We start from the raw sequence: 23,928 nt of genomic DNA, 5'->3' as shown, positions 1-23,928 counted from the left end.
TCAGGTAAATTTAAAGGGCTTTTTGTAATTACACCTGCTTACCCTGCAGTACAGTCAGTTGAGTGATTATGGAGAGTCTTGAATGTTATTGTGGGTTTCTGACAACCAAAAAAATCTATTGCAGCAAGTGGAATTGGGTGAGCGCCCAATCATACAGCGCCAAGGACCTGTCAGCGAGCAGGAATGGGAATCTTACATTGATTCTGAAGGTCGAGTAATAGATGTGGATGGTGTGAAGAAAAGGATATTTTCTGGGGTGAGTGTGGCTGAAGATCAGGCGTTTAGGTCTTCACACTGCAGCATTCACTGCAGACCCTGCTCTGAACCATCTGCTGCGTTCATGCAGTTCCTCCTCTGTTCACAAGATGGTGCTGTTTTACAACAGAGAGGTGGCGGAAACTCTCTGCAGATATACTGTAGCACAGTGGGATCTATTCAATAAAAACTGTTGTTTACTTGATTTTCAGGGCTTGTGTCCAGCGCTTCGAAAAGACGTTTGGAAGTACCTCCTCGGTTATTATCCTTGGGACAGCACAGAAGAAGAGAGAAAAGCTCTAGTTAGGAGGAAAACGTAAGCAAGCCTGCCGATTGCATGGTTTCTGTGAGACACAGTTTGCTCTATGGGCCTAATTCAGAGTTGATCGCAGCAGCAAATTTGTTAGCAGTTGGGCAAAACCATGTGCACTGCAGGGGGGTCAGATATAACATGTGCAGAGAGAGAGAGATTTTGGGTGGGGTGTGCAAACTGAAATCTAAATTGCATTGTAAAAATAAAGCAGCCAGTATTTACCCTGCACAGAAACAAAATAACCCACCCAAATCTAACTCTCTCTGCAAATGTTATATCTGCCACACCTGCAGTGCACATGGTTTTGCCCAACTGCTAACAAATTTGCTTCTGCGATCAACTCTGAATTACCCCGTGTTGCTACTGCAGTGTTTACATGGGACAATGGCAGTTGGTGACCTATACTAAAGATAGCACATTTTTATTTGCGGATCGTATAAATTGATCATTATTCATTTTTAGCTTTGAGTGTGAAACTTTATCCACCAAAACACAAAAATAACCTATGGCACTGCATGTGAGCAGTACATTGCTACATAATAGCACTCTCCACCTCCTGTCCCCTGCTATACAGTAAGTGTCCTGTTCTTTCTACTCCTGATGATTGTCTTTAACTACAGCTGGCATGCGGAACCCAACACAGCTAGCATTAGGATAATGCGCAATATGTCTGTGACTTGGAGATTACACTTCAAGCCACGTTCATGGGGGCAGATTGTCACATTGTAGTTTATCCGCCTGGTAGGTAGGCTGGCTTCCACACGTTGGCTGCACCAAAAAGCAACCGCAGGGAGAGGAAAGCATCACAGGACATTGGCTGGCTCACAGCACAGGATTATATTATTATTATTATTATCTGTTATATGTTATATGTTATAGGATTATATTATTATTATCGGTTATATTATGTGATGCTCACAAGTAGACCATCATTTTTGGTTTGTGGTTGTATTTTTAGGTGTGTACCTGATAAGTATATTTAAATATATAACATAGAGATCTCGAAAACTTTCATCCCCATTTTAGTACCAATAACTAGAATGAACCCTCTTGCCCCCAAGCTGTTCCCTTGTATTGTTTTTATTCTGCCACTTCGATTTAATATGTAATCTGCCTCCTCCTTAGTAACACTCTACAAAACAAATCACTGCTACACCGCTCCCTCTTCTGGGGGAAGAAGGGTTAACAGTCTCTCCCACACATCAAGTTGTAAACTGTAGCAGAACCAAGCAAGCAGGCATATAGCATGGGCTCGATGCCATCTCCGTGGGGCACTGTTCAACACATGTTCCAGTGTTTGTCTTGCTGCTTCCAGGGATGAATATTTCCGTATGAAGCTGCAGTGGAAATCTGTGAGTGAAGATCAGGAGAAGAGGAACTCGCTGCTGAGGGGTTACCGCAGTTTGATAGGTCAGTGTGACATGATTTATACTTGCTTACTGCGGGATGATCCGGAAACGCCAGTCTGGTAGCTTTACTTGAACACGGGTGGCGAGAGTATGCTTTACATAATGCATACACACTTATTCACTTGGCAGAACGATTGTACAACCTACATTATGTTTTCAGAAGGTATTCCGGGAGCAGCTACATAGTGACAACAAATGCTACAATTGTCCTTCAGTTGTAAATGCATTCTGCACAGAGGTTGCTGAATTACTAACCAAAAACGCGGGCACCTCTAGTGCTGCCATTTGTCAGAGTCGCCAGTCCGGCAGGTACCATTGTGAATCTGATGTGACATCACCACGTGGCGGCACACACAAATGCCAAGGTCAAATCTGTCCACACTTCTTCCTGCTAGTGAGTCATTGGCATATCTGTAATGGGTGCAATGCACATGGGCCCCCCACGCCGCACATACTGCACCCATATTGTAATACTCTCCTTTCCAGAGTTCAGCGTCTGGCTCCGCTGTCGCAGCAAAAATCACAGGCAAAATGGCCACCACGCATGCACAGTAGCTAAATTGGTCTCCGGAATATGATGGACGCCATGTTTCCGGAGACCTGCGCATGCGCAGTAGACTCTGGCACAGTGCCAGAGACTACTGCGCCGTGCAGAGGAAGAGGCCCACCCAGAGGTGCACATGGGCCCCCTCCTCTGTTAAAGTGCCCCTGTAGTGAATTATAGGCCTAATGGTATCATAAACAAGGGAAGTGCCTTATTTAGTGTATTTCAACTTATAAGACACTGGGATGTCTATTTATAAAACAGAATGCAATTTCACTTGGACAGTCTTTAATTGCCTTCCCATACTGCTCAGTATCAGTGAGAGGAGGCTGCTCAGTTACTAGGCCTGAATCCCTACACACAGTCTGTCCTTCAACTCCTTGGTCTATGTACCAGGCTTGGAGGTATAGTAGTCTGTTGGAAGGACTGTGCTTCTTACGGGCATGGATGGTTCCACGAGACTTGAGCAAATACTGAGAATATTAGCTTTAATGTTTTGGTAGAGATCAAGACTTGTATCTCAGAGTGCAGGTGCAATCAGTGCTGGGATGACCAGTAAGATAACGGAGGCCCACTGAGCTGGAATGTGCACGTGAAGCAATTGTCTCATGCACAGAGGCCTAGGGCCTAATTCAGAGTGTGACGCAGTTACTTCCTCCCCATGCAGATTCCCGATTATCGGGCTCTGTGGCTGTGCAAGGTCCATTCTGCAAATGTGCAGAATAAGCCTTGCGTTGTTGCCTGCAGTTCCCACTCTTCCAGCGGCATTGAGGTGGTAGGCAGGGGGGGGGGGGGGGGGGGGGGCTGCATTCCCAGAAGTGTGTGTGTGTGTGGGGGGGGGGGGGGGGGGGGCTGCATTCCCAGAAGTGTGTGTGTGTGTGGGGGGGAAGGGTCCAGTACTGATTCACTAACACATCAGGTTGCAGAAGGTATTTGAATATATAGGTACCTTACCAGACGGACAATAACCAGCACACTGGGTGAGCAAAGCACCATTAGGTGTCTCCCAACTGCTGCAACTGAACAAAACTTTAGAACTGTATATAAATACAGATAATCTGGTTGATTTCGAGAAGTGAAGTAAGGCCCCGTGAGGCGTGTTCCCATACATGACTTTTATATGTTGAATGTTGTTAATGTTTTGTATGTTGTATACCGGTATTAGGTTTTAAAACAAAACAGTTGCAATTTAATTTTAACCCCCGGTCCACCTTTTTTATACCTGTATTACCAGGGATCAATGAAATAGTCATAAACGATATATATATTTCTCTATCGTCCTAGTGGATGCTGGGGTTCCTGAAAGGACCATGGGGAATAGCGGCTCCGCAGGAGACAGGGCACAAAAAGTAAAGCTTTAGGATCAGGTGGTGTGCACTGGCTCCTCCCCCTATGACCCTCCTCCAAGCCTCAGTTAGATTTTTGTGCCCGGCCGAGAAGGGTGCAATCTAGGTGGCTCTCCTAAAGAGCTGCTTAGAAAAGTTTAGCTTAGGTTTTTTATTTTACAGTGAGTCCTGCTGGCAACAGGATCACTGCAACGAGGGACTTAGGGGAGAAGAAGTGAACTCACCTGCGTGCAGGATGGATTGGCTTCTTTGGCTACTGGACATTAGCTCCAGAGGGACGATCACAGGTACAGCCTGGATGGTCACCGGAGCCTCGCCGCCGGCCCCCTTGCAGATGCTGAAACAAGAAGAAGGTCCAGAATCGGCGGCATGAAGACTCCTCAGTCTTCTTAAGGTAGCGCACAGCACTGCAGCTGTGCGCCATTTCCTCTCAGCACACTTCACACGGCAGTCACTGAGGGTGCAGGGCGCTGGGAGGGGGGCGCCCTGGGAGGCAATGAAAACCTATTTTTGGCTAAAAATACCTCACATATAGCCTCCGGGGGCTATATGGAGATATTTAACCCCTGCCAGAATCAGTTAAGAGCGGGAGACGAGGCCGCCGAAAAAGGGGCGGGGCCTATCTCCTCAGCACACAGCGCCATTTTCCCTCACAGAAAGGCTGGAGGGAAGGCTCCCAGGCTCTCCCCTGCACTGCACTACAGAAACAGGGTTAAAACAGAGAGGGGGGGCACTAATTTGGCGTTAAAAATATATAAAAAAGATGCTATAAGGGAAAACACTTATATAAGGTTGTCCCTATATAATTATAGCGTTTTTGGTGTGTGCTGGCAAACTCTCCCTCTGTCTCTCCAAAGGGCTAGTAGGTCCTGTCCTCTATCAGAGCATTCCCTGTGTGTGTGCTGTGTGTCGGTACGTGTGTGTCGACATGTATGAGGACGATGTTGGTGAGGAGGCGGAGCAATTGCCTGTAATGGTGATGTCACTCTCTAGGGAGTCGACACCGGAATGGATGGCTTATTTAGGGAATTACGTGATAATGTCAACACGCGGCAAGGTCGGTTGACGACATGAGACGGCCGACAAACAATTAGTACCGGTCCAGACGTCTCAAAAACACCGTCGGGGGTTTTAAAACGCCCGTTTACTTTAGTCGGTCGACACAGACACAGACAGGGACACTGAATCCAGTGTCGACGGTGAATAAACAAACGTATTCCTTATTAGGGCCACACGTTAAGGGCAATGAAGGAGGTGTTACATATTTCTGATACTACAAGTACCACAAAAGAGGGTATTATGTGGGATGTGAAAAAACTACCGTAGTTTTTCCTGAATCAGATAAATTAAATGAAGTGTGTGATGATGCGTGGGTTCCCCCCGATAGAAAATATGGGCGGTATACCCTTTCCCGCCAGAAGTTAGGGCGCGTTGGGAAACACCCCTTAGGGTGGATAAGGCGCTCACACGCTTATCAGAACAAGTGGCGGTACCGTCTATAGATAGGGCCGTTCTCAAGGAGCCAGCTGACAGGAGGCTGGAAAATATCATAAAAAGTATATACACACATACTGGTGTTATACTGCGACCAGCGATCGCCTCAGCCTGGATGTGCAGAGCTGGGGTGGCTTAGTCGGATTCCCTGACTAAAAATATTGATACCCTTGACAGGGACAGTATTTTATTGACTATAGAGCATTTAAAGGATGCATTTCTATATATGCGAGATGCACAGAGGGATATTTGCACTCTGGCATCAAGAGTAAGTGCGATGTCCATATCTGCCAGAAGATGTTTATGGACACGACAGTGGTCAGGTGATGCAGATTCCAAACGGCACAAAGGTGTATTGCCGTATAAAGGAAGAGGAGTTATTTGGGGTCGGTCCATCGGACCTGGTGGCCACGGCAACTGCTGGAAAATCCACCGTTTTTACCCTAAGTCACATCTCTGCAGAAAAAGACACAGTCTTTTCAGCCTCAGTCCTTTCGTCCCTATAAGAGTCATATCTGCCCAGGGATAGAGGAAAGGGAAGAAGACTGCAGCAGGCAGCCCATTCCCAGGAACAGAAGCGTTCCACCGCTTCTGACAAGCTCTCAGCATGACGCTGAGACCGTACAGGACCCCTGGATCCTACAAGTAGTATCCCAGGGGTACAGATTGGACTGTCGAGACGTTTCCCCTGCGCAGGCTCCTGAAGTCTGCTTTACCAAGGTCTCCCTCCGACAAGGAGGCAGTATGGGAAACAATTCACGAGCTGTATTCCCAGCAGGTGATAATTAAATTACCCCTCCTACAACAAGAAAAGGGGTATTATTCCACACTATATTGTGGTACTGAAGCCAGAAGGCTAGGTGAGACCTATTCTAAATCTAAAAAAATTTGAACACTTACAAAGGTTCAAATCAAGATGGAGTCACTCAGAGCAGTGATAACGAACCGGGAAGAAGGGGACTATATGGTGTCCCGAGACATCAGGGATGCTTACCTCCATGTCCCAAATTTGCCCTTATCACTAAGGGTACCTCAGGTTCGTGGTACAGAACTGTCACTATCAGTTTCAGACGCTGCCGTTTGGATTGTCCACGGCACCCCGGGTCTTTACCAAGGTAATGGCCGAAATGATGGTTCTTCTTCGAAGAAAAGGCGTCTTAATTATCCCTTACTTGGACGATCTCCTGATAAGGGCAAAGTCCAGGGAACAGTTGGAGGTCGGAGTAGCACTATCTCGGATACTGTTACAACAGCAGGGGTGGATTCTAAATATTCCAAAATCGCAGCTGATCCCGACAACAAGTCTCCTGTGCTTAGGGATGATTCTGGACACAGTCCAGAAAAAGGTGTTTCTCCCGGAAGAGAAAGCCAGGGAGTTATCCGAGCTAGTCAGGAACCTCCTAAAATCAGTGCATCATTGCACAAGGGCCATGGTAAAAAAAAAAATGGTGACTTCCTTCGAAGCAATTCCAGTCGGCAGATTTCATGCAAGAACTTTTCAGTGGGATCTGCTGGACAAATGGTCCGGATCGCATCTTCAGATGCATCAGCGGATAACCCTATATCCAAGGACAAGGGTGTCTCTCCTGTGGTGGTTACAGAGTGCTCATCTTCTAGAGGGCCGCAGATTCGGCATTCAGTTTTGGATGTTGGTGACCACGGAGGCCAGCCCGAGAGGCTGGGGAGCAGTCACACAAGGAAAAAATTTCCAGGGAGTGTGATCAAGTCTGGAGACTTTTCTCCACATAAATATAGCTAAGGGTAAATTTATAATGCTCTAAGCTTAGCAAGACCTCTGCTTCAAGGTCAGCCGGTATTGATCCAGTGGGATAAAACATCACGGCAGTCGCCCACGTAAATAGACAGGGCGGCACAAGAAGCAGGAGGGCAGTGGCAAAAACTGCAAGGACTTTTCGCTGGGCGGAAAATCATGTGATAGCACTGTCAGCAGTGTTTCATTCCGGGAATGGAAACTGGGAAGCAGACTTCCTCAGTAGGCACGACCTCCACCCGGCAGAGTGGGGACTTCATGGGGAAGTTTTCCACATGATTGTAAACCGTTGGGAATTACCAAAGGTGGACATGATGGCGTCCCGCCTGAACAAAAAACGGGACAGGTATTGCGCCAGGTTAAGAGACCCTCAGGCAATAGCTGTGGACGTTCTGGTAACACCGTGGGTGTACCAGTCGGTGTATGTGTTCCATCCTCTGCTTTTCATACCTAAGGTACTGAGAATTATAAGACGTAGAGGAGTAAGAACTATACTCATGGCTCCGGATTGGCCAAGAAGGACTTGGTACCCGGAACTTCAAGAGATGCTCACAGAGGACTTATGGCCTCTGCCGCTAAGAAGGGACTTGTTTCAGCAAGTACCATGTCTGTTCCAAGACTTACCGCAGCTGCGTTTGACGGCATGGCGGTGGAACGCCGGATCCTAAGGGAAAAGGCATTCAGGAAGAGGTCATTCCTACCCTGGTCAAAGCCAGAAAGGAGGTGACCGCACAACATTATCACCACATGTGGCGAAAATATGTTGCGTGGTGTGAGGCCAGGAAGGCCCCACGAAGAAATTTCAACTCGGTCGATTCCTGCATTTCCTGCAAACAGGAGTGTCTATGGGCCTCAAATTGGGGTCCATTAAGGTTCAAATTTCGGCCCTGTCGATTTTTCTTCCAGAAAGAATTGGCTTCAGTTCCTGAAGTCCAGAAGTTTGTCAAGGGAGTATTGCATATACAACCCCCTTTTGTGCCTCCAGTGGCACTGTGGGATCTCAACGTAGTTCTGGGATTCCTCAAAACACATTGGTTTAAAACCAGTCAAATCTGTGGATTTGAAGCATCTCACATGAAAAGTGAACATGCTCTTGGACCTGGCCTGGATCAGGCGAGTGTCAAATTGGTGTTTTTTTTCTCAAAAAAGCCCATATCTGTTTGTCCATTCGGACAGGGCAGAGCTGCGGACTCGTCCCCAGTTCTCTCCCTAAGGTGGTGTCAGTGTTTCACCTGAACCAGCTGATTGTGGTGTCTTGCGCCTACTAGGGACTTGGAGGACTCCAAGTTGCTAGATGTGGTCAGGGCCCTGAAAATATAGGTTCCAGGACGGCTGGAGTCAGGAAAACTGACTTGCTGTTATCCTGTATGCACCCAACAAACTGGGTGCTCTTGCTTCTAAGCAGACTTTTGCTAGTTGGATGTGTAATACAATTCAGCTTGCACATTCTGTGGCAGGCCTGCCACAGCCAAAATATGTAAATGCCCATTCCACAAGGAAGGTGGGCTCATCTTGGGCGGCTGCCCGAGGGGTCTCGGCTTTACAACTTTGCCGAGCGGCTATTTAGTCAGGGGCAAACACGTTTGTAAAATCCTACAAATTTGATAACCTGGCTAAGGAGGACCTGGAGTTCTCTCATTCGGTGCTGCAGAGTCATCCGCACTCTCCCGCCCGTTTGGGAGCTTTGGTATAATCCCCATGGTCCTTTCAGGAACCCCAGCATCCACTAGGACGATAGAGAAAATAAGAATTTACTTACCGATAATTCTATTTCTCGGAGTCCGTAGTGGATGCTGGGCGCCCATCCCAAGTGCGGATTATCTGCAATACTTGTACATAGTTACAAAAATCGGGTTATTATTGTTGTGAGCCATCTTTCAGAGGCTCCGCTGTTATCATACTGTTAACTGGGTTCAGATCACAGGTTGTACAGTGTGATTGGTGTGGCTGGTATGAGTCTTACCCGGGATTCATAAATCCTTCCTTATTGTGTACGCTCGTCCGGGCACAGTATCCTAACTGAGGCTTGGAGGAGGGTCATAGGGGGAGGAGCCAGTGCACACCACCTGATCCTAAAGCTTTACTTTTTGTGCCCTGTCTCCTGCGGAGCCGCTATTCCCCATGGTCCTTTCAGGAACCCCAGCATCCACTACGGACTCCGAGAAATAGAATTATCGGTAAGTAAATTCTTATTTTTTTTTTCAAGGAAGTTTTCATTTTTATGTTAAGTATTACAGATGCGCTGAGAATATTACATACATTTATTTGGAGTGTACCCCATATATTCTCCTAGCATCAAAGTCTTGTAACTGGGGATTTCCTCTATAAAGCGCAGAGTTCACACCTCTTTATGTCACAGGGGAGAGTCCAGTGTCTTCTGGGCCTGGAGCTTACTCAGCTGTCCATCTGCATGGAACCGATGGTCGCAACGTCGATCACAGCGCTGGGATCGCAGCTACATGCAGGTGGTGTCTCTTCTACTGAGATCTCTCCTGCATGCCCCTCCTTATAATGGGACAGAAAGACAAAGCTGCTCGCCAGTGGATTGTATTTTCGGCCATCTCTAAATTAGACCTTTTGTCCCTTCTTCATAGCTGTCAATCTGGTTACTGCTGTTAATTTTGTAGCATAATTAAGAACATTAAAGGAAACATCTGGTTCACATGGGCAGTGCCACATGTTTGTCTTTGCACCAGTTTTTAGGTATGTCACCCATACACTGATAACCAAGTAAGGGCAAAAAAAGGCCTGCGGATTTCTGTTCGCACCCTCGTTCACCTCAGATGGGTGCGAGCAAAAACCTGCGGTAAGTGCAGGGGGCAATTTAATAGCTCCAGGCACTGCAATTAGCCCGCAGTAAGACCCGCGGCTAATTGAATATGCCCCTAAAGTGATCTCTCAAAGGCACTGAGAATCGACAGCTTTGACAAAGCAAGCCTTAGCCAGTCTTCCACCTGGTCTCTATTGCTTCAAACTTGCAGACTATGGGCCAGAATCGGAGATGTACACAAACCCAATGGTTTGCCTGCATCATGCACCGTAATCTCTGTGTGGTTGTTTGCAGTGGCCCCTAAGCTGCAGCCTGATTGAAATGCTGCAACAGTTTGGGGGAAGGGGTGGCGTAGCTAGCATTCCATAAAACGGGGTGTCTCCTGGCCCCGGCAGAGTGAAGACACCAGCAATCCTGAGCATCCTGAGGGTTCCTCAAATTGGCATTGGTCACGCAGGTAATCCGATGCTGCGTCTTCTGATGCAGCAGCAGATCACAGAAGCCGGCACGAGGTGTCTATACGCACAAGACTCCTCCTGCAGCATTAGCATATTTATTGCACACCTTCTGCATACGAGGACGCAGTGGCTGCTATTGCACCCGCCTCTGAATCAGGCCTGATTTGCAGCCAATAGTCTATGGAATAATATTTGTGCCATTTACACATGGTCTCCTGATGATTACACTGCCATGTTTGAGTCTCTGATTTCTCAGCGCGCACTATAGTCAGGAGTGTATTACTGAGAGCTCCTGGAGCTTGGGATACCTGTGATGTGGCTGTGACCGCACACTGTTGCAGTTTCATTACGGACTTAAGACTGGAAATGTGCGCAAGTCCTGACACTCGATCATAATTACTGGATCCCCGGGGTCTCTTCTCTACAATTAGGTTATAGTTTAAAACTTGCATTAATTGGGTCGTGATAAAGATACAAGATGGGTGATAAAGATACAAGATGGGTGACTAATTGGTATGTGTGCCTATATACTGTACCATTATTCTGAAAAAGTTACATTTCCATTAATGGCAAATATTTTACAATTTCCTTTGACTGCAGAAAGGGATGTCAGTCGTACTGACCGGAACAACAAGTTCTATGAGGGAAATGACAACCCAGGATTAGGTCTTCTCAATGATGCCTTGATGACTTACTGCATGTTTAACTTTGATTTAGGTATGTACCTTTATGTGCTTTTATCCTTGACTTGACGTTGAAGCTTCTCATCTGGTTTTTGCGGCAGCGTATTACACAGTCTGGATAGAGATGGGTGTGGTCTTGGGCTTGTTATGACACAACCCTAATCAATTCCCAGAACAATTGCTTGCCTTCACCTGCTGTACTTGATTGGTGATTGGTGCCGCTATTTGGCCAGTGTAATACATTGCTAAGAATTCTGGGTAAGAAGGTCCCACTTCTACTCTGGCACAGTAACACACATAATTGATTTGAGTCCATTTGCGTTGATTAGGTTATGTACAAGGAATGAGCGACCTCCTCTCCCCCATCCTCTACGTCACGCAGAATGAGGTGGATGCCTTCTGGTGTTTCACTGGATTCATGGAGATGGTGGTAAGTCCAGTGGACCACTGGGACACGTGCTCAGGTTCATCTTGACTAGGCCTTGTCACTTAGTACTTGTACACGCACGGCAGCTGATATTGGTGGTGATATGTATTATCAGCAAGATGAGCTCCTGGCTGTGGTTAATGTGTATTCCTAATGTTACGTTTTCATCCCGTGCTGGGGTATTCGGTTAGCGGCAAGCACTGTGAGGTGGGAACGTTCCAACCATTTGCCTGTCAACTCGCAATCGTCAACTTTGCAATATTTCCCACGTAGCCCATAGAGGTGGGTAGGACAATCTGGGATTTTAGTCTTTTGTATTAATTTGTGATATATTGCGATCGCACATCACTAACTGAATACGCCCCATCGTTTTTTAAAAACCCTTTGAGGAAGGAGAAGCTTCATGACCCCTTTGCCCCAACTCTCTACATTTAAAGGTCCTAGGGCCTTATGCAATAGCCTGCCAGGTGCAGGCTCTGGCAAGATTATGTTAAATCTGCCCATATTTTAAAGCAGCAATTTAAAAAAACAAAAACAAAGCCAGGTTTGCGCTTCAAATGATGACCACTTTAAAAATAACAACTGGTCTTTATTTCTATTATTGGTTTTAAAAATGTATTTGCTAGCTGTTTCCGCTACTCACAGCAGTGCTGTTTGTTCAGTGTGCAAGTGTTACCCGTTTACATTTAATTGTCTCACTAGATTGATAATTCTACGCTTTGCTTTATTTCTCACTACTTATACAGTAGTGCTCCATATCCTTTAATCTCCTATTGCCTGAGTGCAGGGCCATAAGGACGGGTGTGTGACTGTACAGGGCACAACAAAGGTGACCACCAAATCTCTCCTAACCCTAGATATACTGCAATCTGACACAAGATGCCAACCTTGGGCAGTGTGCCAACTGCTATAGTGCCTCCATTGTTGGATCTTGAGAATTGTCATAGACCATGTGAATAACTCGCCTACTTTTTTTCTCCGGCAGGGTCCACAGGATAACAATGGAATATGATAAAGCGACAGTGGATTTGCCCCAAACGGTCAAAGCTTTTCGGCCTCCCAGCATGCAACGGGCCCATCCATATATCCCCGCCTCCTGGCTCAGACAAATCAGTTTTTTGTTTGGTGCGGCAGGAGCCGGACCATGGTCAATGGGCTGCTGGTTTTTAGCAGCCATAAGCTTTCTTATTTTATTTTTATAGTCTTACTATTTTTTTGAGTGATCTTTCCAAAAAGCTTCTTATACGTACCTTAGAAAGAGTCGCTCCAACAAAGCTCTGCCGGGCCGCGACAACGCTTACCCACGAGTACAGTGCTGTTTCGGCAGGCGTCTGTGTCGTATATACTAGCAGGTCAACCAGACGTTACCAGGCTGTGGCCGGAGCACGGGGAGAAGGTAAGGCATCGGTTCCGCTTAGAGGGGGAATACGGACACAGCCGGACTGCTTTGGGAGGAGACTACCAAACGGTCGCTGACGCAGCTGCCACCTCGGGTGCACCAGCGCTAGCCCTAAGGAATCATAGGCTCCAGGAGTAGTATGAGGCCACGATCCCTAGGGTTGATGTCAGCAGTGGGGAGTCGAACGCACAGTTTCCTCCGAGCCTCCCGCCATGAACTGTTTTCCCGCTTCCTTCTGAGATGCTGTGTACTAAGGGACCCAGTCGCAGCATAGGCGGCTGTGTGACTGGTGCATCAGTGTTCACTTGGGCGTCTGTGTTCACTATAGGTTCACGGAGCGGCGGTGTACACTAATAGCGTCTGGATCCACTCAGCGTTCGCAGACCTATTGATCGATCCTGGAAGCGGGGTGAGTCTCCCTGTATTCCACTCTACTGAGTATGGGTTATACAGCACTAAGTCTCTATCTACCTTTTTGAGTACGAATAGTTGGATAAGTGCATAATGCATATGAATCTGATAATATTACTGTGGTTTCTTTCGCTATGCGTCTGAGTACGGTTAAAACTTTTAAAAAGTAATGCAGTAATATGTTTCTCCTAAATACTTGAAATGTATCTGTAGTTGATTATGTGCTCATATTGCTTATTATACTAATGTGTAACACGTGACTGACTGCTAGTGTGATTGCTGACTTTACTATAATTCTGTTAGTTTTTTTTCTATCTGTTCTGATCCTCAATGCCGGTGTATAACAGGGTAGGGTTGGATTGTATTTCACTTTAAGTCTTAAAGTGATTACAGTCACAAATTGTGTAGTACACTGTGTAAGTGTTGATTATTTATCATGTCTAAGAGCGGCAAAGGTGAGGAAGATACACTCACAGCAATACCAACACTCATACCATGTTTGTCTTGCAAAGCTGGGTTAACCTCTCAGGATCTGGTTCAAGATGGTTTGTGTGCAAATTGTTTTAGCTTTCATCAAGGTCTCTTGAATAGTACAAGGCAGATACAGGTGCAAGTTGATCCCCCTTGGGCTATGTTTGCACAAACATTTTCCAGTATAGCTGAGCGGATAATTCCAACGAATGTACCAGGGATAGGTTACACGATTAACCCTTACATGCAGCTTCCCACCTGCGGTTTATCACTTCCAGCAGCAGCCTCTCAAAAGAATCAGGCTAAAAAGCCAGTGGTAAGTAAATCTACATCTTCACAGTCAACACATGTTTCAGATGAGGATTCATCGGAGGATGAAGGCTCATTAAGCTCTGGTTCTGTTTACGAAGAGGAGGAGGTTGGTCTCAGCTCAGTGGACATAGCTGAGTTAATTAAGGCAATGAAAGCCATTCTATCCTTAGAAGAAACAGCAGATCCTGAGTTGAAATCCAAGGCACCTGTGTTTAAACATCCCGAAACAGTTAAGACTGAGTTTCCTGGGTCAGGTCAGCTGACGGAAATCATGGGAGAGGCTTGGGCTATACCCAGTAAGAAGTTTAGAATTCCTAGGAAATGGAATTCCAATTATCCTCTTCCAGCTGGAGATTGTTTAAAGAGGGAGATGGGAAGTAGATACGCATGTTATTTGATTAGTGTGCGAAAATCTACATTACCTCTGCCTTCAACATCATTAAATGATTTCACGGATAGGAGAGTGGATGGTTTCTTAAAAACTATTTTTCCCCTGTCTGGGGCAGTCATAAGACCAGCCTTGGCTTCAGCTTGGATGGCAAAAGCAGTGGCTGCCTGTGCTGATGCATTGGAAGTAGATCTTTCATTGGCATCTAGAGAGCAAAAATCCCATATGGTACATATAAAAGAGGCTGCAATGTTCTTGGAAGAAGCAGCTTTGGATATGGGTACAATTGCCTCCAGGGCATCAGCTTCAGCAGTAGCCGCTCGCAGAGCAGTTTGGCTACGTACATGGAAAGCTGATTCAGCATCTAGGGCTACCAGAGGACCGGTTGGTAAAACAGAAAATAAGCCATCAGCCTGATGGTTCGGGCCTCCACCTGGGAGGATTCCAGGATAGGGAGCCAACTTCTTCAGTTTGCTCAGATCTGACAGCAGTACCAGCCCATCTCGGGTATAGACGAAGGCCAGGGCTTTGCAAAAGGCAGTTCAGAAATTGTTTCAGTCAGGGGTAATCATTCCAGTTCCTCCTGCACAACGAGGACAGGGTTTATACTCCAAGCTGTTTCTAGTTCAGAAGCCAAATGGGTCATTCCGGCCCATACTCAATCTCAAAGTGCTGAACAAGTACAGTACCTTGGTTTCATATGGAGACTTTACGTTTCATCATTTTGGCCATGGAGCCAGGGGATTATATGGTATCCCTGGATATCCAGGATGCTTACCTACATGTTCCTATAGCTCGGTCCCATCAGTGCTATCTCAGGTTCACTATTCTCCAACAGCATTTTCAGTTCCAGGCCCTACCTTTTGGGTTAGCCACAGCCCCCAGAATATTTACCAAAATTATGGCGGTAATGGCAGCTTCTCTCCGCCAGCAGGGGATAAGAATTTTTCCATACCTCGACGATCTTTTAATCCTGGCACAGTCTCAGGAATTGCTCCTGTGTCATCTGTAACAGACAATAACGTGTCTGCAGAAGCACAGTTGGCTCATAAATTGGGCGAAATCATCTACTGGATTCAAGCCTTCAAAGAGTATTTTACCTCTGAAAAAGATATCCAAAGTTCAGTCAAGGATTCAAGAGCTCCTACACAACGCGTGTGATGGGATTGATGGTGTCCACATTCGACATGGTGGAGTACGCTCAGTTCCACTCAAGGCCTCTGCAGTATCTGATCCTTGCAAAATGGAATGGGTTTCATCAGATGATAAAAACGCAGACTATGGTCCTTACGGTGGAAGTAAGGAGGTCGTTAGCCTGGTGGCTACAGACATCCCATCTGACAAAGGTGAGACCCTTTTGAATATCAGATTGGGAAATTCTGACAACAGATGCCAGTCTCCAGGGCTGGGGAGCAGTGTTAGGAAGATTTTGTTTCCAGGGGCAATGGACCAAGGAAGAAGGTTGCCTGCCAATAAATATATTTGAACTTCGGGCCATATACATGGCACTGATTCAGGCAAAGGACATCCTTTGGGGAAAACCAGTTCAGATACGCTCGGGCAATGCGATGGTAGCGTACATCAACCTTCAGGGAGGAACTCGCGGCCAAAAAGCTATGATGGAGGTAAGTCACACACTAAGCTGGGCAGAACTTCATCATCCAGCCTTGTCCGCAGTGTTCGTTCCGGGAGTCCGAAACTGGGAAGTAGATTTTCTCAGTCGACACGCCATTCAGGCAAGCGAATGGGCTCTACACCTGGAGGTCTTCCAGACTGTAGTCGACAAGTTGGGGTTGCCAGAGATAGATCTCATGGCGCCTGTCAGAACAACAAAGTTCTCACATACGGGTCAAGAACAAAGGATCCCAGAGCGATCTTTGTGGATGCCCTGTCGGTAAGATGGGACTTTCATATGTCCTATGTGTTTCCTCCAATCACCTTATTACCCAGGGTGGTGAGAAAGATAAAGCAAGGAAAGGGTGCTATGATACTAATAGCTCCGGCTTGGCCCAGAAGACATTGGTATACAGATCTGCAGAGAATGTCGATGGATGCTCCATTTTTGCTCCCTTAACGTCCAGATCTACTGACGCACGGTCCTTGTTATCACAGACATCTGGAACGACTGTCTTTGACGGCGTGGCTCTTGAGACCTCTATCCTGAAGTCAAGAGGATTCTCACAACAGGTAATTCAATTAATGCTCAGAGCAAGGAAACCTTCCTCAGCTTGAATTTATCACCGAATATGGCAAACCTATATTCATTGGTGCAGTGAACGGAAAATGGACCCTAGGTCTTTCAGAGTTTCCAGGGTCTTAGCATTCCTTCAGGAAGGAATGGATAAAGGTTTGAAGTGTCAGCATTGACTGTATGGTTCCAAAAGAAATTTGCCAACTAACAGGATGTGCGTACTTTCTTCAAGGGAATGCTGTGCATTCAACCTCCTTTTGTTTCTACAGTGCCTTGGGACTTAAGTTTAGTCCTAAAGGCCCTTCAAGTTGCCCCATTTGAACCACTTAATAAAGTGGATCTTAAATGGTTGACAGCTAAAGTTCTCTTTCTACTGGCCATGGCGTCAGCTAGAAGAGTATCAGATTTAGGGTCATTGTTATGTCGTCCTCCATTTGTATCTTTTATCCAGATAGAGCGGTTCTCAGAATAAAATCTGGGTATCTTCCCAAGGTGGTGTCTAAATTTCACCTTAACGAAGAAGTTGTAGTCCTGGCTTTCTGCGGGAGATGCATCGCTAGACGTGGTCCGTGTCTTTAGGATCTACGTGGATCGTACCAGTGCCATCATAAAGACAGATTCTCTCTTCATTCTCTACAGATTTCACAAGAGAGGATGGCCTGCTGATAAGCAGACACTGGCGAGGTGGCTTCGGATGACTATTTCAGAAGCATATTCTCACGCTGATCTCGCTGTTCCGGGTAATGTCTCTGCTCACTCTACTCGTAAGGTAGGTCCATCATGGGCAGCACAACGTGGTGCTCCAGCAGAACAGATATGTAAGGCAGCCACATGGTCTTCAATTAACACATTCATTAGACATTATGCCTTGGATACCTTTGCCTCTTATAACGCTGAATTCGGGCAAAGGATTCTCCTGTCCAATCAGGAGCGTCCCCACCACTAAATTGCTTTGGGAAAGCCCAATGTTATCCTGCGGATAACCTGTGGACCCTGCCGGAGAAATATACGTTATGGTAAGAATTTACCATTGATAACGGTTTTTCTCCTAAGTCCACAGGGATCCCACCCTGACGCACCTGATTTGAGGATCCTTTTACTCACTAAGCTCTTCCTTCTTGTACGGAAGGGTATGCATGTGTGTTCTTCTCGCCTGATTAGGGCTATCTATGATGCTTCTGCCTTACGCTTTGGGAAAACAACTGATTTGGCAAAAAAAGCTTTGACCGATTGGTGCAAATCCGCTGTCGCTTCATCATATCCCAATGTTATCCTGTGGATCCTGTGAATTTAGGAGAAATACAGTTATCAACGGTAAGTTCTTACCATAATGTATATTTTCCCTTTAAGTTACATAATGTTGGGGCTGATGCAAAGTCGAGCCATGAAATGACGCATTGTCTATGCACACATCTTACACCAGTATTTTCAGTTGTTTGTTTCTGCTTGCGCTTGATGAGGAGTGTCATGGGTGATTTACTTGTAAGTTCAGTACAGTGAAGGGTGTCCGATGCATCTTTACACTCGTGTGTCACCCTACACCCAGATTGCTGGGTAATTCAGTTTAAGCTTGGATGAACTATTCACCAGGTTAACCTCTAAAGACACCACCAGCATCTCCTGTATCCGAGTAGTAGGGTCCCTATCTTTGTAATTTATTCTCCCTAATATCCAGGTATCATATTCCCAATACTGTAGTCAGCTACATAAGTCGGCAACATTTACAGCTGGTTCTATAAAAGAACCTTAGATGGGCCATCATCTCAACACCAGTGCATTGAGTGACCTAGATACAAAGATAGGCTGACAGATCAACGGGCACCACCTGGTGTTATCTTTCCCTCTCTCTGCTATGAATAAAGTTGATCAGTAGCACTGGCTGCTCTTGTCCACACGCACACTACTGTATTTCACACCTTCCTGCCATAGATCATTATAAGGTGGTCCTGCCCTGGAATTTGCTATCTATCCTTACCTGTGGCAATAAGGAAGACATGATGTTAACAAGAAACCCTTTACATACATCTTAGATGTATCATGATAAAAACATTGTATACAAGTTTTTATTAAGGAATTCCTAAAAACTGGTCCTGTTGAGGATAAGTTGACTTTTTTAAATTGTACTTGAAACCACTTTTGCCTGAAAAAAGGTGAGGTTTTTGTACATTCATTAAATCGATTTCTCGTAGTCCATTGGGGAACATACAATAAATGCACAAAAGCACAGGCTCCTCCCCCTTTATATCCAAGTGGCTGAGGGGAAGCTTCAGGTTTTTTTTTTTTTTTACCAAAGCCCCAAAGGAAAGGCCAGGAGTACAGAGCGAAAGGCAGTGAAGATAAACAACGTTCTGGATCGAGAACAAAATTTCCAACAAAGATTAACATTAAAAGAACATGAAATGGAACAGAAACAAAAAACGTAAAGGAAGGCTGTCCAGTGTTCCCAAACGAGTTGCTAGAAAAGGATTAAACGGAAGTGCAGCATTTTACGTCCAAAATTGGCACTTTGGTTGTAAAAGTATTAAATCTGTATTATTTAGGTAAGGTCTTCACTGTAGACCCATTAGCCGTCCAACATGACTGTGTACCCGGGAGGCTCCTAGTGATCTGGAGGATTGCACCCTCATATTATTGGGAATGACTAGACCTATCCCAAGGTATACTTAGTGAATTACCAAAATAATCCACCTAGCAATTGTCTGTTTGGAAGCCAGCCAAACACTCTTGTGGACCAAACTGTCATCCATCCTGTGCAAGTCCTTGGTAGTGTGGATCTAGATTCTCAATGCTGTTATTCATCTACGTATTGAAGGGATCCCTCTTCTTCTAAAGTCTGTTTCCAGTCTGAAGCTGGGATCACACACAAAAGAACATTTGATTATAAGAAAAGCCCTGTCTTCATTGAAGATGAGGAAAAAAATTGTACAACCTCTAAAACTCTTAGCTGAGGAGAATGGCAAACTTCCTGGTAAGGAACTTCCACACCATGGAATACAATTGTTCAAAGTAGGGTATTACAATGCCATCAGAACCAGCTGGAGATACCAAGGAGCCATGTGAGTGGCATATATGGCTACTGCACACATATCACTTCCTGTAACTGTGCCTTCAAAGAGCAGAGTTTTAAGCCCCTTTCTAGCCCTTTCTGCAGAAACATAAGTCTAAACTGAAAGAAGATGTAGTAAATCCCTTTGTTTCACATCAGACTATGTATATCCAAATCCTGTAGTAATTTTTACCCAAAAGAGGTTTGTGGGCCTTGAGCGTTGTCTTGACCGCACTGTTGAATAATTCTTTAGTGTAGTTTTTCCCAAACTCCGCCATTACAGTCCATGTTTTAAGGAGTCTAGATAGTTAAATCAAATTGAATGAAGTACTAAATAAGTCACCTGTGCTTAAGCATGGATATCCTTAAAAGCTGGACTGTAATGGCAGCGTTTGGGATACTCTGTTGTAGTGAATTATGGCTTTAACAGCCTCACTGTCCAAACAGCCAAGGTAAACTCTGGTGGTGATAGAGATCATGATCATGTCTTAGGGACAACATGCTCCCATTGCCATACTTGAATATCTGTGGAGCAAGACCGTCTAGGCAACTTTTGTGCATCCAGAAATACCAGAATGCTTTCTCTTGTTACCTTTATGAGCACACGCAAAAGCATTGCAACAGGAGGGAACCAATAGATCAGCTGGGCGCTCCAATGAGCTGATCTAACATCTATCAGAAACGCCTGTACATCCTGCTCCACCTTGTGCTTAAACCAAGATGCTATCATGTCAACATAGGATTATTTGTTTTACGTCTTAGGAGATACTGGGAATCCATTTAGTACCATGGGTATAGACGGATCCACTAGGAGCCTTAGGCACTTTAAGAATTTGATAGTGTGTGCTGTCTTTTCCCTCTATGCCCCTCCTACCAGACTCAGTTTAGAAAATGTGCCCGGAGGAGCCGGTCACGTCTCTGGAAGCTCCTGAAGAGTTTTCTGCATTTCTTTTATTTGTTTGTTATTTTCAGGCAGGACTGGATGGCACCAGCCTGCTTGCTTCGTGGTACTTAGGGGGGGAGAACGGCCCAATCTCTTGAAGTGTTAATGGTCCTGTTCCCCGCTGACAGGACACTAGCTCCTGAGGGTACTATTCGCAAGCCCCAACACGGCGAGTGTACATTCCCGCAGCATGCCACCACCCCTAACAAAGCCAGAAGAAAGAAGAGTGGTGAGTACTAAGCTGATGTCTCGGTTAGCAGGTCGCCGGCCATTATGGCGGCATGATGGTACGGGGACGCACCTCTTCTACATGGGGCGGCTGGGTCTCCTCACTCTGTACACAGTGCAGACGCACAGCTTCTGAGGTGCCGTACTGAGTCTCAGTGCACTATATGTGTACATAGTACCCAGACTGGCATTACAGACTTAGAAGGGGGCTGACTTCATTTTAGGCACTTAATTACCTCAGCCAGTATAAAAAAAAGAGTGGGAAGACCACGCGCCATTGAAGGGGCGGGGCTTCACTATGAGCGAATCCAGCAGCTCACCAGCGCCATTTTCCCTCTGCAGCTGACACAGACCTCAGCGGTACCGGGGGTGGGGGGGAGCGATTACTAGTGTACTAAGTCCCTAATCTAGGTAAGCTTGGCATTGGCGGTAAGGGCGCTGTGTGCTGGCTCCATACTTTCTCTGTCTCCCTGGAAGGGGGTTAATTGTGCATTTAACCTTATCCTGTGTGAGTGTGTGTGTGTGTGTGTGTGTGTGTGTGTGTGTGTGTGCTGTCACTGTTACAGTATGTCAGGCAAAGAGTGTGTTTCATGGAAGGCACAGTATTCCTCTTCTCCAGGGGGTTCACTAGTGTGTACTCAGTGTAGTGTACCTTCCCAGGTTAGCGGGGAAGAGCCAGCATGGCTGGAATCCATAAGGGGAATGATTTCCAATATTTCTACAAAATTTTCCCATAATGAGAAAGAGACGCAATACTTAAGACAATCTGTGACAGAGTTTATGAAAAGAGACTCTGTTCCCAAACCAGCGTCTCAGTCCCCTGCCATTTGACTGCAAAAACGTACTTTGGCCCATATCCTGCAGTCTGACTGATGATGAAAGTTCAGACGTGGAGGAGGGAGAGGTGGATTCAGAGGGAAGCTACTCTGTCACAGGGAATAGAAGCTCTCATAGAGGCTATAAGAGAGGTTCTGCATATCCCTGATAAGGTGACCGAGGATAGTGAGGAATCTTATTTTAATATAAAAACGAAATCCTCAGCCACTTTTCCTGTGTCAAAGGAACTAAATACCCTGTTTGAAGAACCGTGGGTTAATCCTGATAGGAAATTCCAAATCCCTAAAAGGTTGCTATAATCTTTTCCTTTTCCTCCTGAGGATAGGAAGAAATGGGAAGATCCACCGATAGTGGATGCATCAGTATCCAGGCTGTCACGAAAAGTTGTATTGTCTGTCCCGGGTGCAGCCTCACTGAAATACGCTGCTGATCGTAAAATCCTTGTAAACAGCTGTTGGGGTGGCCCAGAGACCCACTATAGCATGTGGGTGGATTACTAAAGCCATTGACAAATGGTCGGGTAACCTAATTGAGGGATTAGATAGCTTGCCTCAAGGGGAGATTATTTTACTCCTGCAACATATACAGGACTCTGCGAACTTTATGGTGGAAGCCATAAGAGAAATAGGCTTGCTTAATGCACACACCACTGCTATGGCAGTGTCAGTACGCAGGGGCTCATGGCTACGCCAGTGGACTGCGGACGCGGATTCCAGGAAAGGCATGGAAGGCCTACCCTTAACAAGAGAGGCCTTATTTGGAGATGAACTAGACAAATGGATCTCCAAAGCTACTGTGGGTAAGTCAACATATCTTCCTTCTGTAGCTCCACCAGCCAGGAAGGCTTACTCAGGTATCAATTTACAGTCCTTTTGGACTGCCAAGTTTAGGGGCAAGCCCAGAGGTTCCTCTACCACCGCCAGAGGTGCTAGAGGTAAACCAAGCAAACCAGCAACTGACTGTTCTCAGGAACAGAGCTCAAGCTCTGCTTCCTTAAAACCTTCAGCATGACGATGGACCGCGATGCCTGGAAGACTGGCAGGTGGAAGCCCGACTAAAATTCTTCAGTCACATCTGGACAAGATCGTGCCAGGAACCCTGGTTCATAGATCTTATTTCCCAGGGCTACAGACTGGAGTTCCAGGAGCTCCCACCTCACAGATTCTTCAAATCAGGCTTGCCAGTTTCGCAAGAGGCAAGTATAACTTTACAGAACGCCATTCAAAAACTGGTACAGACTCATTTCATTGTTCCAGTTCCTCATATACAAAACAAGGGGTATTCAAACTTGTTTGTAGTACCGAAACCGGACGTTTCGGTAAGACCAGTTTTGACCCTCAATTCGTTGAACTCGTGTTCAGATTCAAGATGGAGTCTCTGAGAGCGGTGCTCTCTGGTCTGGAGGAGGGGGATTCCTAGTGTCTCTGGATATCAGGCTTATCTACGGTTTGAACTGCAGGACTGTCACTACCAGTTTTGGGCCCTGCCATTTGGTCTCTCCATGGCACCGAGGGTATTTACTGCAGAGACGATGTTTCTACTCCGCAAACAGGGAGTGAACATAATTCCTTACCTTGACGATCTTCTGATAAAGGCACCATCCAGGGAGTGGTTGTTGGACAGCATTGGCTTCTCAACCAGACGACTACTGGATCACAGGTGTATTCTGAACTTGCCAAAATCTCACCTGAAAACAACGCAGAGGCTTCCTTTCCTTGGAATGATACTGGACACAGAGTCTCAGAGGGTGTTCCTTCCCTTGGAGAAGGCTATGGTAATCCAGTCGATGGTTAAGGCTGTCCTGATGCCAACCCGGATCTTGGTGCATCTGTGCATTCGCCTTCTGGGGGAAATGTTGGCCTCTTACGAAGCGCTTCAGTACTGAAGGTTTCATGTGAGACCCTTCCAGCTAGATCTATTGGACAAATGGTCCGGATCACATCTTCACATGCACTAGAGGATCCGTCTGTCACCAAAAGCCAAGATTTCCCTTCTGTGGTGGCTACAGACTTCTCACCTAGTCGAGGGTCAGAGGTTCGGGATTCAGAGTTGGATTCTGCTAACCACAGACGCAAGCCTCAGAGGTTGGGAACAGTCACCCAGGGGGTGCAGTTTCAAGGTAGATGGTCAAGTCAGGAAATCGTCCTTCCAATAAACATCCTGGAACTCAGGGCTATCTACAACGCGCTTCTGCAGGCCTCATCTCTACTTCGGAATCAGGCCATTTAAGTC

At 46.1% G+C, this 23,928-nt stretch overlaps 1 protein-coding gene across 3 annotated transcripts in view; it reads left to right on the top strand.

Annotated features, from left to right (window-relative positions):
- Window positions 1–23,928, top strand: part of TBC1D17 (TBC1 domain family member 17) — a 125,835-nt gene that overhangs the window by 57,306 nt on the left and 44,601 nt on the right. For all 3 annotated transcript variants that reach the window (XM_063942546.1, XM_063942545.1, XM_063942547.1), the window contains exons 8-12: window positions 125–256; window positions 468–571; window positions 1,884–1,978; window positions 10,961–11,077; window positions 11,373–11,473. In XM_063942546.1, the coding sequence (XP_063798616.1) occupies window positions 125–256; window positions 468–571; window positions 1,884–1,978; window positions 10,961–11,077; window positions 11,373–11,473 (549 nt within the window). The remainder of the gene's footprint in view (window positions 1–124; window positions 257–467; window positions 572–1,883; window positions 1,979–10,960; window positions 11,078–11,372; window positions 11,474–23,928) is intronic.

This window comes from Pseudophryne corroboree, chromosome 10, assembly GCF_028390025.1.
Source record: "Pseudophryne corroboree isolate aPseCor3 chromosome 10, aPseCor3.hap2, whole genome shotgun sequence".
Lineage (NCBI taxonomy): Eukaryota > Metazoa > Chordata > Amphibia > Anura > Myobatrachidae > Pseudophryne > Pseudophryne corroboree.
The sequence above is the reverse complement of the archived record's forward strand: the minus strand, read 5'-3'. Positions and strand labels throughout refer to the sequence as shown.